General features: G+C 40.3%; 1 protein-coding gene across 1 annotated transcript in view; it reads right to left on the bottom strand.

Moving 5' to 3' along the window:
• The window catches only part of arfgef3 (ARFGEF family member 3), a 629,444-nt gene that overhangs the window by 284,393 nt on the left and 328,966 nt on the right, over positions 1–16,085 (bottom strand). The window contains exon 20 of the mRNA XM_031902164.1: positions 15,120–15,253. Coding sequence (XP_031758024.1) covers positions 15,120–15,253 — 134 coding nt within the window. The remainder of the gene's footprint in view (positions 1–15,119; positions 15,254–16,085) is intronic.

The following is a 16,085-nucleotide window of genomic DNA, read 5'->3' as shown; positions in this document are numbered from 1 at the left end:
GGAACCCTGGCATAAATGGTGTGAGAAAAGCAGCATTTTAAATTTAAACAAAAAAAAAAAAAATCAATAGGTGAAGTCTGAGTGGCTCCACCCACTTTTTAAAATCTAAAAAATGCAGTCCCCTAGTGACCCTGGTGTTAATACTGGGAGAATGGCAGCAGGTTGAATTTTTCCATTGAAAATCAATAGTTAAAATCTGATTGGCTGTTGGTGGCTGCACCCACTTTTTCTAACTGCAGTTACCTGGTGACTAGCTCTGCAAAGTTTGGGGACCTTAGTATCAATATTTAAAGATTGGCAGCTGTTTAAATGTAAACATATGAAGTCTATAGGTGAAATCTAATTGGCTGTTGTTGGCCCCGCCCACTTTTCAAAACTTGGCACATAGTCAACCAGTGACAAACTGTGCAAAGTTTGGGACCTTGAAATGAAACATGTGAGAATGGCAGCAGTTTCCCCACTGAAAACAATGAAAGAAATGTGATTGGGCTTTTGGCGGCCCCGTCCACTTTTTTGAGTACATAGTCACCCAGTGACTGACTGTGCAAAGTTTGTGAACCCTGGCAACAAACCAATAAAATTCAATAGGTGAAATCTGATTGGCTGTTGGTGGCTCCGCCCAATTTTCCTAAACTAAAACTGCAGTCCCCTAGTGACAAACTGTAAAAAGTTTGGGGGCGCTAGGGTTAAAACTGTAAGAAAGGCAGCAGGTTGGGGAACCATTAAAAGTCAATAGATAAAATCTGATTAGCTGTTCGTGGCTCCACCCACTTATAAAAAATACAAAAAACCTTAAATGCATAGTCATCCAGTGACTGACTAGTCAAAGTTTGGGAACCCTGGCGTTTAGAAAATGGGGGGCGCTAAGAATAAGAAGAAGAAGCAGAAGAATAAGCCAAAGTCAACCCAACATAAAAATTTTTATTTACATAGCACAATAATCACATGGGACATATTAGTTTTATAACATTATTTTTTACTACCAAATTTTGGCATTAAAAATAGAAAAATAAAATGTTTGTAAAAAATATAAAAATAACTCTTTTTTGACAAATTTACAGTGAGGAACTCTAATTAAACACTTTAAGTAAATCTGCCAAAAACATGGCAAATTATTTTTTATTACAAAGTTGGAGAGTTGTACTTGAAGAAGAGCTTGCTGAACTATCTGCTATACACTTAGCAACTTTTTGTTCAAGTCCTGTTGACAATTACTTATGTTATCTAAAATGGCATTTTGTTTTTCCAACAAAGAAATATAATGTTCCTTGACCTTTAAGAGTTGTACATTCATCTTTAACAGAGCTGCCTCGTATGAGGCTTGTCGTCCCTGACTCTTATTGTAACATGTTGTGGCGATACACAGATCAAGATGAACAACATGCATTTTTTTCATGATAGATTTTTGATAAGAGAGTTATGGAAATGATTTTTTTCTGGTTCAAGTATTTTTGGTGTAACAGTACTATTTGTGGGATTTGACCTTACGTTTATGAAGTGCCTTGTTGTGGGCATTCTGAGGGGTTAGAATCATTACAAGACTCATTGGCATCATCAGAAAATACAGCATAATCACTTAAATTTTTAGGAGACTTTCTTGCATTATTATTAACAATAAATCTTCTGTTTTCCATTTCAGGAGATTGTTGGGGTTCTCCACGGAGCTGTTTTGCTGACTTTCTAACCGAGTGACCTCTTCAACCTTGATCTAAAAAAAGATATATTTTTTTCAATATTTCAATGATGTTCATCATGACAGGAAACATTCAAGTTGATGGAGAATAATGTTATTCTGTTATTTTTGGACACTTCTATTAATGTCATTAGACCTACCTTTTGTGACATTTCTGCCAGCAACACCACGATGTCTCCATAAATAAGAAGCATAAGCATTTTCTCATACACGGTGAAGAAAACCTTTTTAGAAGGACCACCTCCAGTTCCAGACCTAAACAAAATATATTAATGCTTTTACTGTGTTGGCTAGAATAAGCAATCCCATAACAACGTTGTCACTTTTTGTTACTCATTCTTGCCCAAATTAATCCCTTTCTTTCCAGTGTAACAAGTAGAATACTAAGGCATGCTCTGACACTAACCCTACTAAACTATTGCAACTTGCTACTAACTGGCCTCACTAACTCCCATTGTTATCCCTTATATTCTGTATTAAACAATCCTTCCAGAATGATCCTCCTTCATAAAGTACAGGGCATTAACAATTTTTTACAATATTATTGTAATGACCCTCCTATTTACTGTATTAATTTGTTGTTGTACTCAACATAAGTAGCGCAGATAAAGATTATCTTATCCTTCATTTTCTTGAGTTTTTTATTACCACCACTTTCTGCCAAACCCCTGTTGCCTTTCCTCATTGTTGTTTGCCTTGCCAAGGGGTTCCTTGTAAGCGCTTCAAGCGGTGATTGTGCAGCTGCGTTATCTGCATCCTCCATCTTGCAACTCACAGCGGAAATGGCGAAAATGGCGAAAGTCATGTAAAATGTGAAGTGTAACGGTTCCATGCATATAAGCGTGCGCTAATATCGCGTGCTACAAAATAACGCATAAATATATTGCATGCTTTAAAATATCGCTTAAAAATATGTCATCGCACAACAATAGAATTGCTTCTTAATTCAGACAAGTGTCCTTTTTGTGAATCGATCGTTAATTCTCAAAATATAAGAAGTGTAATATTTTTAACGCATGCTAAAAATAACACTTTTTTTTTGCCTTTTGTGAATCGGCCCCAAAGTGATTTTTCTGCATTTTGTGGTGTTCCTGTCTTCTCTCTGCCCCAGATCCTCTGCTAACCTGCCTACCATATAACTTCCCCCAAAAATGTACAGGCGAGCAGCTTGTCACAATGCATAAATACAATTAATATGTAAAAACTGGCGAGATGTGGTTGAAACCAAATATATGTTTATCAAAATAACACATACATTTGCAAACCACACTGACACTTCATTGTAATAACCATAAGAAACTAATTTGGCCAAAAGACATTTCCAACAATTAAATTCATTAAAACATTTTCAATCAATGAAGTAATTTAGTTCCCATTCCCTTTTGAGACCCTTAGACTCAATAGTATTAAGAGTAAAACTCTAGAAGGCCTCTCTTCAAAGGAGAAATGTCTCTAGTTCCTCCTTCCTTACTCCCAAACTAATCCTATCAATAACCTGGAACCTGAGCCCGCTACCCACATGTAAAAGGGTGTTCTAAATAATTGACTCCCAGTATAAATCAGTGATCACCTGATTGTCCTGAATCATTCATTTATTGTCTAGAAAGGCTATCTCCTGTGAATCTATCACCCACCTACACTCTGACAAAAACGAAAAAATGTATCAACTGAATCAACATCACCTTCCCACACAAAAATAAGATCATCAGTATAACGAATAATAGGTTTACAGAAAGTTTGTCATTCCCATATATGTACTAATACTCCTATAAACCTAAGAAGAGGCTTGCATATGAGGGTGCAAAGCACAGTGTAGGTAGTAGCAATCACTGAACATAATATAATTAGCAGTCAAAAGATATGCAAAAGATCATAACAAATACTGGAGGAGGCAGAGCTGGAATTACTTGAGAGACTTGGAGAGCATCCAATTGAGTGGAGAAATGCTCCACAGCCTGAGACAGATGCAATTGCTAAGCCTCTTGAACCTCTGGGCACTCCAGAAGAGCTTCCAGAACTGATTTAAAAAAAGTAGCTGAGAAGTCTCCATCTGGCCCAAGCTAACTGTGGTAGGAACCCCAGGGACAACTAAAAACAATGCACACTTAAAGGAGAAAGAAAAGGTAAAAACTAAAAGTAAGCTTTATCAGAAAGGTTTATGTAAATACAGCTATAAGCACTCACAGAAATGCTGCACTGACTTCTCTGTGAAAAGATTTCTTGTGTCTGTAATTCATGTGCCACAGACACGCAGCTTGCTCTTTCTCCCCTCTCCTGCTCCCCCCTACCTCAAGAAAGCTAAGAACTCACTCCTCCCCCCTTGGGAATGTGGATCTGAGCCAATCAGCAGGAAGCTGACTGATAGTCTAACTAACTGAGCATGTTCACTTGTTCTGGGTGTCTGTACAGGAGCGAGGCATTATGGGAACTTTATTTACACAGCTCAGGGTTTTTTCTTCCTCTATGGCTTCTGATCATCTGAACAGGTGAAATATGGGGAGACTTAAGGGCACTACTGAGATAACTGAAGGTATGCCTGCAGCTTGAGATTAACTCTTTACTAGCCTTTCCTTCTCCTTTAAGTGAGCAGGAGAGCCCTGCCAGGACTGGTCGTCACCGATACAATCAGTGTCAGACTGGCCCACCAGGATACCAGGAAAATCCCCAGTGGGCCCTCCTGCTCCTGACCATTTGGCCTGTTTCATTATCATTCCCTATTTTTGAATGGAAAAAAAGAGGAGAAATAGATGAAAGAATAGATGCTAGCATGTAAATAAGAGAGACTAGGAGAATAAAGAGGTTGGGCAACAAGTGCAGCATTTGTTGCCATGCAGAGAGTCAAATGTGCCCCCAACCCACTCTGCAACGAGCTAAGGAGGCTGCAAAGTCGGCCATGTGACGTGATTGTCTCAGGACCCGGCTTCTAGCAGCAGACATGATCGCCCCATGTGTCTGCTGTAAAAACTTTCTTTTCCTGCCCCCCAGCGCCTGCCCAAACACTTCGTGCTGCAAAGACTTTGCAATCCTGGGACCCTCTTTACTGCCAAGGACCCTCATAGAAACAGTAAGTGGCCTTTTTTTAAACATATAAAAACATTTACACACACACAGATGCATTAACACACACACACAATACACCCTTTACTGACTAACTTTATTTCTGCTTTTATAGTTTTTGTTTTTTTTTTAGCTTTTGCATGTATTTGTACATATTTACACACTCGCATATACACACATTTACACACTTTTGTGTGTTTTGTTTTTTCCCTAAAAAAAATTATTTCACAGCATGACTAACTATGCTGTTAAATCAGTTATTTTGTTATTTCACTGATTTAACTAATTGTATTTGATTTTTGTGTTTTTATTCCAGATTTATTCTTACATTGTTGCTTGTTATGTTTTTTTAGCGTAGCTTTGCCAATTTGGTAGTATGGTATAGAAAGATGTACCTATTTTTAATTTGTGAGAATGTGTACTTTCCAAAAATATATGATTTTTTGAGGGTCTCTGAATAGTTAGGGGGTCTTATGGCATATAATAAGCTGGTGGAGGCTCTGTATGCAGAAGTTGAGTTGCCAGCTGAAAATTCCAGGTACAATTCATATGCACTATTTTCATTTGGGGCCGTACATGTCACATACTTTGCTATATCTATGTATATTGATATCAAACTGTTCAGCAGACCTCTGGCATTCACATTTAGGGTGAGTTGCCTTTTTATGTAAAAAATTGTGTGATGTAAATGAGGCAATCTGCAACATTTTTAGGCAATTTTCAGAAATGCCATCAAAACCATTTACTTTAGGAAAGTTGTGCTGTTGGTAGTTTGGGGTAGAAAGAAATATTTACCTATTATGGATCTATTTGAACATGTAATTTCTAAAAATATTTGGTTTTCTGGGGGTCTCTGTACAGTAAGGGGGTTTTACAACACATAATACACTAGCAAGAGGTCTTCTTTGCAGAAGCTGAGTTGGCAGGTGAGAAAATTCATATGCACTATTTTTCATTTGGGGTCCATACATACCACATACATTAGTAAATCTATGCATATTGGGCATCAAACTGTTCAGTAGACCTCTGGCATTCATATTTGGGATGATGTGTCATTGTATGTAAGAAATTCTGTGAGATAAATGTGGCAAATTGTGACATTTGTAGGTGATTTTCAGAAATGTCATAAAAACTGTAGGAAAGCTTTGTTACCCATGTTGGATTTGTCAAAGTGTGTCCAAAAATATATACAGTAGTTTTCAGGGGTCACCTTACTTTCTTGCAGCTTTTACCACACATAAAACTGGTCATGTGTTTATGAATTGGGTAAATGTAAGCCATGAAATTAGGATGCACAAGATATATATTTTGGGGTCTACGATAAACCTTTGTACAGTAGGCATTTAACTGATCAATAAACCCCTGGTGTTCAAATTTAGGATGTTTTATCTTGGGACCTAATGGTATGTCGGAGATAAGATGCTGTAGCTTTGAAAATGTCACAATTTTTTATAAAAACCAATAACTTGGAACTAGGAAAGCATTGCAACTTGGTAGTTTGCAGAAGACAGGCAGTTTAACCTATTCTGGATTTGTCAGAATCCATTCTTTCTAGAAATTAAGTTTTTAGGGTAAACCTACCATTGGTGGAATTTTTGGCCTTGAAATCTGGAGCAGTGCTTTGGAAATTTGATAGTATACTGCTGGGAGTTTTTGTCCTATACAAGTGAGAAATCTCCATAAAACTGTATATATTTGGTATCGGCACATTCAGGAGACCTGGGACTTTCCAAATAAGTTGTTATTTTATGCATAAAATTATGGAATATATATATTTATATATACAGAAAAGAACAGAGCACACCCTAATAATAATCAAATGCCCCAGGTGCTTGCAAGAACCATGTGTATAGCAAGACAATGAGCCGCACACACAGGGACTTTGTTAGAAAACAAAAAAATATTTAATGAAAAAGATCCAACGTTTCGAGCACCAACTTTGCTCTTCCTCAGGGACAAACCTGCGTTTTGTGCTGTAAACGGCAGAAATCACACTACATTTCTAAACTTGTGTAATAAACTGCTTTAAAACGTCCAGTGTCTACATGCCAATCAAGTCGTGTAAAGGTTACAGCCGGTTCACACGCAAAGACAAAACGCTGCGTTTACTGCAACGCAAAAAAACGCAAAGAGCTTTAATGATACCATCAAGTGAGCGAATAATAGTTTTTACTAGTTGCTTGTCACCTCCAGCCACTGAAGCATAGAGGCCAGAAAAAATATGGCATATAAATGCTGAAAATATTCGTTTTTTTGTTGTCGCAGTCACTGAAGCACAGAGGCCAGAAAAAATATGGCATATAAATGCTGAAAATATTTGTTTTTTTGTCACAGCCAGCCACTGAAGCACAGAGGCCAGAAAAACTGGAGGACAACTGTGTGTGGTGGAGTCATGCGGCGTGCAGAGAAGGACAGCTTCATGGGGAGTCAGAACAAGTCATCCGGCATGCAGTAACCCTCCGAGATCCATGCCTCATTCATTTTAATAAAGGTCAGGTAATCCACACTTTTGTGACTTAGGCGAGTTCTCTTCTCAGTGACAATCCCTCCTGCTGCACTGAAGGTCCTTTCTGAGAGGACACTTGAGGCGCAGGAGATCAAGCCTGCGCACCCAGTAGTCCAGGGGTTCATCGCTCCTCAAAGTGTCGATATCTGCAGTTAACGCCAGGTAGTCCGCTACCTGTCATAGTTACATAGTTAGATAGGGTTGAAAAAAGACCAGTGTCCATCAAGTTCAACCCATCCAAGTAAACCCAGCACACCTAACCCACACCTACCAATCTATACACTCACATACATAAACTATAAATACAATCACTAGTACTAACTGTAGATATTAGTATCACAATAGCCTTGGATATTCTGATTGTTCAAGAACTCATCTAGGCCCCTCTTAAAGGCATTAACAGAATCTGCCATTACCACATCTCTAGGAAGGGCATTCCACAACCTCACTGCCCTCATCGTGAAAAACCACCTACGCTGCTTCAAATGGAAGCTCCGTTCCTCTAATCTAAAGGGGTGACCTCTGGTGCGTTGATCGTTTTTATGGGAAAAATGAAAATCCCCCATCTGCCTATAATCCCCTCTAATGTACTTGTACAGCGTAATCATGTCCCCTCGCAAGCGCCTCTTTTCCAGAGAAAACAACCTCAACCTCGACAGTCTCACCTCATAGTTTAAATCTTCCATCCCCTTAACCAGTTTAGTTGCACGTCTCTGCACTCTCTCCAGCTCATTAATATCCCTCTTAAGGACTGGAGCCCAAAACTGCACCGCATACTCAAGGTGAGGCCTTACCAGGGACCTATAAAGGGGCAAAATTATGTTTTCATCCCTTGAGTCAATGCCATTTTTTATACAAGACAGCACTTTATTTGCTTTAGTAGCCACAGAATGACACTGCCTGGAATTAGACAACTTGTTATCAACAAAAACCCCTAGATCCTTCTCCATTAAGGATACCCCCAACACACTACCATTCAGTAGATAGTTCGCGTTTATATTATTCCTACCAAAATGCATAACTTTGCACTTATCAACATTGAACCTCATTTTCCAGTTTGCTGCCCAGTTTTCTAATTTTGTCAAATCACTCTGCAAAGCGGCAGCATCCTGCATGAAACTTATAGTTTTGCACAATTTTGTGTCATCAGCAAAAATAGAAACAGTACTCTCTATGCCCTCCTCCAGGTCATTAATAAACAAGTTAAAAAGCAAAGGACCAAGGACTGACCCCTGCGGTACTCCACTAACCACACTGGTCCAATTAGAAAATGTTCCATTTACCACCACTCTTTGTACTCTATCCTTCAGCCAGTTCTTCATTATCTGGCTCCTCAGATGTATAGACAGATGAAAAATAAGAGTTCAAAATTTCAGCTTTTTCCCCGTTCTCATCAACCAACTTACCCCCCCATGATAATAAGGTTCCCACCCATTCTTGCTTCATTTTTTTACTATTCACATAATTAAAAAATAATTTTGGATTCTTTTTACTCCTAGCTGCAATATCCCTTTCCATTTCTATTTTAGCTTGCTTGATAGCTTTTTTGCATGCTTTATTTGCTTCCTTGTACCTGATGAAAGTTTCTGCTGTCCCAGTTAACTTGAATGCTTTAAAAGCACGTTTTTTCTTACCAAACTCGACACTAACACTTTTATTCAGCCATAAAGGTTTTGCTTTGCGATGCCTCTCCTTGCTTACAAGGGGGATATACTGTTGTGTATACCTGCAAAGCAATGTTTTAAAGATGTTCCATTTTCCTTCTGTGTCTAACCCCATGAAAAGCCTTTCCCAGTTGACACATTGCAGAGATGCCCTTATACTGGCAAAGTCTGCACGTCTAAAATTGAGCGTTTTAGTTACTCCCTTATAGAGCTGTCTCTGCAGCATTATTAGTGTTGTGATCACTGTTCCCTAGAACAAATGTTAGAGATGAGTTCATTATTATTAGAAATCACCAGGTCCAAAATAGAGTCATTCCTAGTAGGTTCTTGAACCGCCTGAAATAAAAAGTTGTCATTTAGCATATTTATTCTGACTTAGCCACCCCATTACTCCAGTCAATGTCCGGATAATTAAAGTCCCCCATAATAACAACTTGACCCAGTTTTGAAGCCTCCTCCATTTGCAACAATAGCTGGGCCTCATCCCCCTCATCTATAGGGGGTGGTTTATAGCATAAACCAATGACCATTTTCTTTATGACCTTCAGCCCTACTGAAATTTCTACCCAAAGAGATTCGTCGTTTTCATTGGTAATGTCTTTATTACATGGCTTTAAATCTGACTTTACGTAAAGACAAACCCCTCCACCCTTTTTAATCTCTCTGTCCCTCCTAAAAAGTGTATAACCATTTAAATTCACAGCCCAGTCGCATTTATCATCCCACCAGGTCTCAGTGATACCTATTAAATCATAATTTTCAATACATGCTTGCAATTTCAATAACTTGCAGCTCCCCTAATTTACCCGACAAGCTACGCGCATTAGCCAGCATGCAGCGGAGATTACTACTTCTCCCTCTGATGTTTACATTAGCTAACGGAGAGTTAGAGCTAAGGCAAATATGAGACTGTTTTCCTTGTAACGGAAGCTCCTTATCTGATAAACTATATGCCCCCCTCACTCCTCCCCCACAACCCTTTGCTAGTCCCCCTGCCCCGTCTACACTAATTTTCCCATAGAACTCTAACTCACCCACCCCCCCTTGCCTTGTTTAAACACTCCTCCAACCTCTTAACCATTCTCTCCCCTAGCACAGCAGACCCCCTTCCATTGAGGTGCAATCCGTCACGGCTGTATATATTGTACCCCAAGGAAAAGTCAGCCCAGTGCTCTAGGAACCCAAACCCTTCCTTCCTACACCAAGACTTTAGCCACACATTTAGCTCCCTAAGCTCCCGCTGTCTTGCACGTGGCACCGGCAGAATTTCCGGAAAAATTACATTGGAGGACCTTTGCTTAATCTTAGAGCCTAGATCCCTGAACTCACTCTTTAAGGTCCCCCACCTACCGTTCATTTTGTCGTTAGTACCGATATGTACCAAGACAGCCGGGTCATGCCCAGCCCCTCCCAATAATGTGTCAACCCGATCAACCACACGCCGAACCCTGGCACCAGGAAGACAGCAAACTTTCCGGTTGAAGCGATCTGCTTGACAGATTACCCTGTCCACTTTCCTAATGATTGAATCCCCTATAACCACCATCTGTTTAGGCCTAGCTCTGCTCTCCTCCCCACCACTACTAGAGAAACTGGTCTCCCGGCTGTTAGAGAGATCAGCCTCCTCAAGAACCGCCAGTCCAGAGTTCACACTCCCATCTTCTTCACACAATCTGGCAAATCTGTTGGGATGCGCAAACCCTGGAGCAGCCTCCCTTTTCCTTTTACCCACACTAGATTTTCTAACTGTCACCCAGCTTACTGCCCTATCATCCTTTTGCTGCTCCCCTCCCCCCATACTATCTGACCCCGCTAGCTCTTGTTCAGTTAGCAAGAGACTTCTTTCAAGATTGTAGACTTCTTTCAAGGTGTTTTCTGAGGGTGGATCCAGAAGGGTTCTGGCGCTGCCTTGGACTGAAAAAACTTTGCATGTCTGATGTAACCGAGTGGCCAAAGCGCATTGTCCTTGCAGGTGTGCTTGTGGGAGGACTACTGGCCCCTGGAATATTGAGTTCCTAAAGTGACATCACCCTTAAAAGCATTGTACAACATGTTTTGCAGGCTGGTTTGGAAATGCAGCATCCTTTCGGACTTGTGGTACGCTGGTAACATTTCTGCCACTTTATGCTTGTACCGAGGGTCTAGTACAGGTCCTTCTCCTTAAGCCTCTTGATACGGGGGTCCTTTAACAGGCATGACAGCATAAAAGACCCCATTCTCACAAGGTTGGATGCAGAGGTATCCATCTCCCCTTCCTCGTTATCAAGGACTACGTCATCCAAGGTCTCCTCCCCCCAGCCACGCACAAGACCAGGGGTCCCCGAAAGGTGACCACAAGCCCCCTGGGAAGCCTGCTCCTGTTGGTCTTCCTCCTCCACAAAGCCACCTTCCTCCTCTGACTCTACTTCTGACACCTCTCCCTGCGTTGCAGCAGGCACCTGGGCTCGTTCTGGTGATTCCGCCCACAAATCGTGCTCTTCCTGCTCCTGGTCACGCTGGTCTATGGCCTCATCTGTCACTCGTTGCACGGCATGCTCCAGGAAGAAAGCAAAGGGTATTAGGTCGCTGATGGTGCCTTTGGTGCGACTAACCATGTTTGTGACCTCGTCAAAAGGGCACATGAGCCTGCAGGCATCTCTCATAAGCACCCAGTAACGGGGGAAAAAAATCCCAAGCTCCGCAGATCCAGTCCTACCACCCAGTTCAAACAGGTATTCGTTGACGGCTCTTTGTTGTTGCAGCAGACGTTTCAAACATGAGAAGCGTTGAATTCCAGCGAGTCTGGCTGTCGCAAATTAAACGCCTGACTGGCAATTTGTGCCGCCGCTGAATGTCAGCAAGGCGCGCCATGGCTGTGTAGGAACGTCTACAATGGAACACCTTCCTGGACTGCCTGAGAATGTCCTGCAATCCTGGGTACTTCGAGACAAACCGTTGGACTATCAAATTGAGAACATGTGCCATGCAGGGCACATGTTTGTCTGCTGCCTTTGAGGTGTTGCTCCCATAGTGCTTTGTGTTTGGCGTTCATGTGCCTTTGCATAGCAGTTGTACCTACGTGGGTGTTGGGCTTCCCAAGACTCAGTTTCTGACTGCACTCATTGCAAATTACAGTGCTTTAGTCAGAGGCACACACAGTAAAAAAATGCCACACTGCTGAGCCTTTTGATGCTGGCATTCTGGCGGTAACAGTAAAAGTTGGCTGGTGCGTTGGCTGGCTGACCACAGGTGCAGATACATGTTGTTGCCCTACTGTTCCCTGCGAGCTGTCCCTGCTTCTTCTAAGTCTTATTCTCCTCCTGCCTCTCTGGCTCTCCGTCTCTCCATCTGAACTATCCAACTATTATTGTTATTTTTAGACGGAATGTGAAAAATCACACAACAGCTAGGTGGCACTTGGTTGAAGACACTGGGCAACAAGGCCTGCAATGGCAACATATACAGTAGTGGATACAGAATATATTATTGCTGGTGGAAAAACGTCACTCAGGTGATGTTTCTGGACACGAAATTATTATTGTTGTTTTTAGACAGAATGTGAAAAAGCACACACAGCTAGGTGGCACTTGGTTGAAGACACTGGGCAACAAGGCCTGCAATGGCAACATATACAGTAGTGGATACGAAATATATTATTGCTGGTGGAAAAACGTCACTCAGGTGATTTTATTGCAATGCAATGTCATTACTATGTGTAACGTGTTTGGTGCACTACTATGAACAACAGCAAACAGCACTGGACACGTTAAAGAACAGTGAGATAAATAAAAAAAATAAATAAATTAAATAATCTCTGGTTGGTGCTGGTGGTGAACTACTAGGAGCAGCACACCAGTCCCCAACACAGCTAGACTAATAGGGCTCTATAAATTACAGTAGCAAAGTGGTTGGTGCTGGTGCACTACTATGACCAGCACACCTGTCTCCAACACACACAGACGGAGCTGCAGTACACAATGAAAAGAAGAGTAACAGTAATCAGAAAATAAAAGCAGTCCGTCCTTACAAGGACTATTGGGTTACAGCAGATGAGATCAGCAGGACAGCTGTCCACAGCAGCTACAAACAGAGCAGTAGAAAGTAGATTACTAGTCAGCAAAGCTACCTAAACTGTCCCTAAAACCCCTGCACAGCTCTCTCCCTATGCTAACTCATGAAGCACACACAGGCAGAATGTAAAATGGCTGCTGGGCTTTGGTTTATATATGGAAGGGAGTGGTCCGGGGGTGGTCCAGGAGGGAGAGCTGCTTTGGGGTGAGAGGTCAAAATTTGGCTCCAGCTAAGGCGAACCCAAAATTGCGAACATCGCTAAAAGTTCGCGAACTTGCGAACACCCGATGTTCGCGCGAACAGTTCGCTTCATCTCTAATCATTTTGGTTGCAAACCAGAGTTGCCAGTCTCATCTTTGAAGCCCAGATTTCCATCCATTACCGGCTGCTGCCACAATATAAAAAAACACATATATACAAGACTGGAACAGAACATAATAGAACATTGGGAGATCTAAAGAGTATCCAACAATAATGCACTTGTGTCTAGGAATATTGAGAAGGTATAGATAGTATCTGCAGTGGCCAAAAAGAACATACAGACAAAGAGGCATTTTACTCCCTACAGCTAATATAATGAAAAATACCCCTTGACATAAGCACTACTACTTTTTGACAAACTTGTTTGGCTGGGTTTATGTAAAAAAAAAGGTGCACTGCAAAATAAATATATATTTATTTTTTTACATGGATATATAAAATTTCTTCCACTGAGCAGAAACCAAGCTAATCTGACTCACATCTGCCCCTTAGGCTGGTTATACAACCCTTACCCTCCATATTGAAAATCCTGAGACTTGAAGTTCCTCTGCTTTCAAAAAAAATCTGTGCACCACCCACCGTAGAAATAAGACTACTACTTTTATACTCATTAAGTCAAATGTCTTTTTTTTCTATAACTCCAAAGCAGTACCAAATTCTTCTGCAGGCAGGTTATTAGTTGATATGAGTTACAGCACCCAGACATACCCTGTGCCTTTTTTCTTTTAAAGGACAAGGAAAAGTTAATATAAATTAAAAGTAAGTCTAAAGGCATTCTTTTTAAGTACTTACTGCATATCTAAATTCCCAGATCCCTGCTTGCCTCTCTGAGATATGGTGCTGGCAGCCTACAGCAGTGTGAAGACTACAGCCTACAGCCTTCCTGTAGGCTGCCAGCGGCAGCCTTCCTATTCTCTGAGCATGTGTGTAACTTGATCCTGTCTGCTGTTCTGAGCTACACATGCCCACCAGCCAATCAGAAGCGGATCTGGCAGAGGGGAGGGGGGGGAGGGAATAAAACACGTGCAGTATGAAGCAAGGAGGGAAAGGAAGGGAGAATACCTTTTTGAGAGATGGCTGCCTGTTCTAGAAAATGTGAAGTAAGTGTGACTGAGTAAATATTTGATTAGGTGAGCCAAAAGTGTGGCGTTTTTACTAAACAATAGGAGGACTATTGGGCAGTATGCTTTTTACATTTTGACTTGCATTCTCCTTTAAACTATGGGGGTTTATAGGCTACCTAGCAAATAATTATATATATTCTATGAATGCTTATATGGCTTTTTTGGACGAAAGTTTATACAATTAGAAGTGAATATATAACCAGAGAGAATTAACAAGGTAATTAAAGGTAAAACTAAGATTCAAGACTAGACATGTAGCAAACTTTGCACCCATTTATTACAACAAAGTCAACAAGAAGATGTCTAACTAGGACCACAGCCTTAGACATGAACAAAGCTACTACTTCTGTAATATACTGTAAATGAATACACTGAATGTTTATTAAAAATTAAACACTGCATTTTAATTCAGGGCATCTGTTGCCTTATACCCAGATACACATTACCGCCTTCTAAAATGACTTATCCAACCAGCATCCCCTTCAAAGGATATCATAAGACTTGTAGCCCAACAACTGGAGAACCAGAGGCTGTACATGTCCTTATATACCCTTACATACTGTATTTTAGATGGTTAGACTATCCCTTGTAAGAGATGATTACAGTATCTACTAAAAAAAACATTGCTCTGATACAACAAAACTCTAAATGTAACATGGTCTGCAGGGATTTCTAACTTTTGTTAAATGCATGTATTTGCCTGTAAGCACAGTGTTAAAAAGAAAGGACAGAAAACCAAAACCAGCACATGAAAGGAAGTCTACCTGGCATAGCTAGAGAATAATGAACTGTGTTAGTGACTAAATGGAAAAGCTGAGCTTGGGATGCCTTCTTCAGCTGGTAAAGAAACCCATTTAGTGCCATCAAGTTAAGCTGGTCAGCTGCACCTTCAAAAAGCCTAAGAGAAGAAAATGACACTGGTTAAAGAAAATATTCATGCAAGCATTAGGATTTGCAATTAATGCTAATTTACAGGCTCTGCAATGCAGGGTATTCTTTCTGATTCTATTTTGAATCATCTGCACTTAGAATAAAAGCAAAAAAGTGATTGCCAGAATAAAGGACTTTATAACAAATTAAACCTCACACAATAGTGTAATACAAATATCAGACATAATACAATAATGAATAATCAAATAAATAAGAAGGTTTATCCCATTTAACTAGCCATAACCATCAGATGAGCCATCTTACCATTACAGTTTAACACAAAGAAATGACTGACAGAAAATGTAAATGGAAATACATTTCAAAGAAATTTTAACCAGATTAAAGTTTATTCCTTAAAATGTATGTGGAAATTAAGGTTGGACTTTCAGTAAAATACCAGATTAAATAAAAGATTGCAAAAGGTGGTATGCCTGTAGTGTCAAGCATTGACTCTTTAATAAAACCTCTTGCAAAAATTTTAACTCACTATATTTTTTAGGAGTTACCCTGATTTTACTCCCCCTTGTCAGATGAGGCTGGTATGCGGTGCAGTTTGTCCAAAGTACATTTTGTCTATAAAAATACATTCTATATACAAAAAGCAATCCCCAGTAGACAGAATTAAAGTGTGCCTATAAACACTGGCAAAAAATATACAAAAGATATATTTCTAGTGTAGAATGAGAATAAGATCAATTTTGTGCACAAAAGGATATTATTATATTACAAACTCCATTTTGTAAATTTTAACAAGCTTTCTGTCTCACAAATGTATAACATCCATACAAAAAACAGTTGTC

The sequence above is a fragment of the Xenopus tropicalis genome, chromosome 5, assembly GCF_000004195.4.
Source record: "Xenopus tropicalis strain Nigerian chromosome 5, UCB_Xtro_10.0, whole genome shotgun sequence".
Taxonomy (NCBI): Eukaryota; Metazoa; Chordata; class Amphibia; order Anura; family Pipidae; genus Xenopus; species Xenopus tropicalis.
Note: the sequence above shows the minus strand (reverse complement) of the source record. Positions and strands in the feature narration are given on the sequence as shown.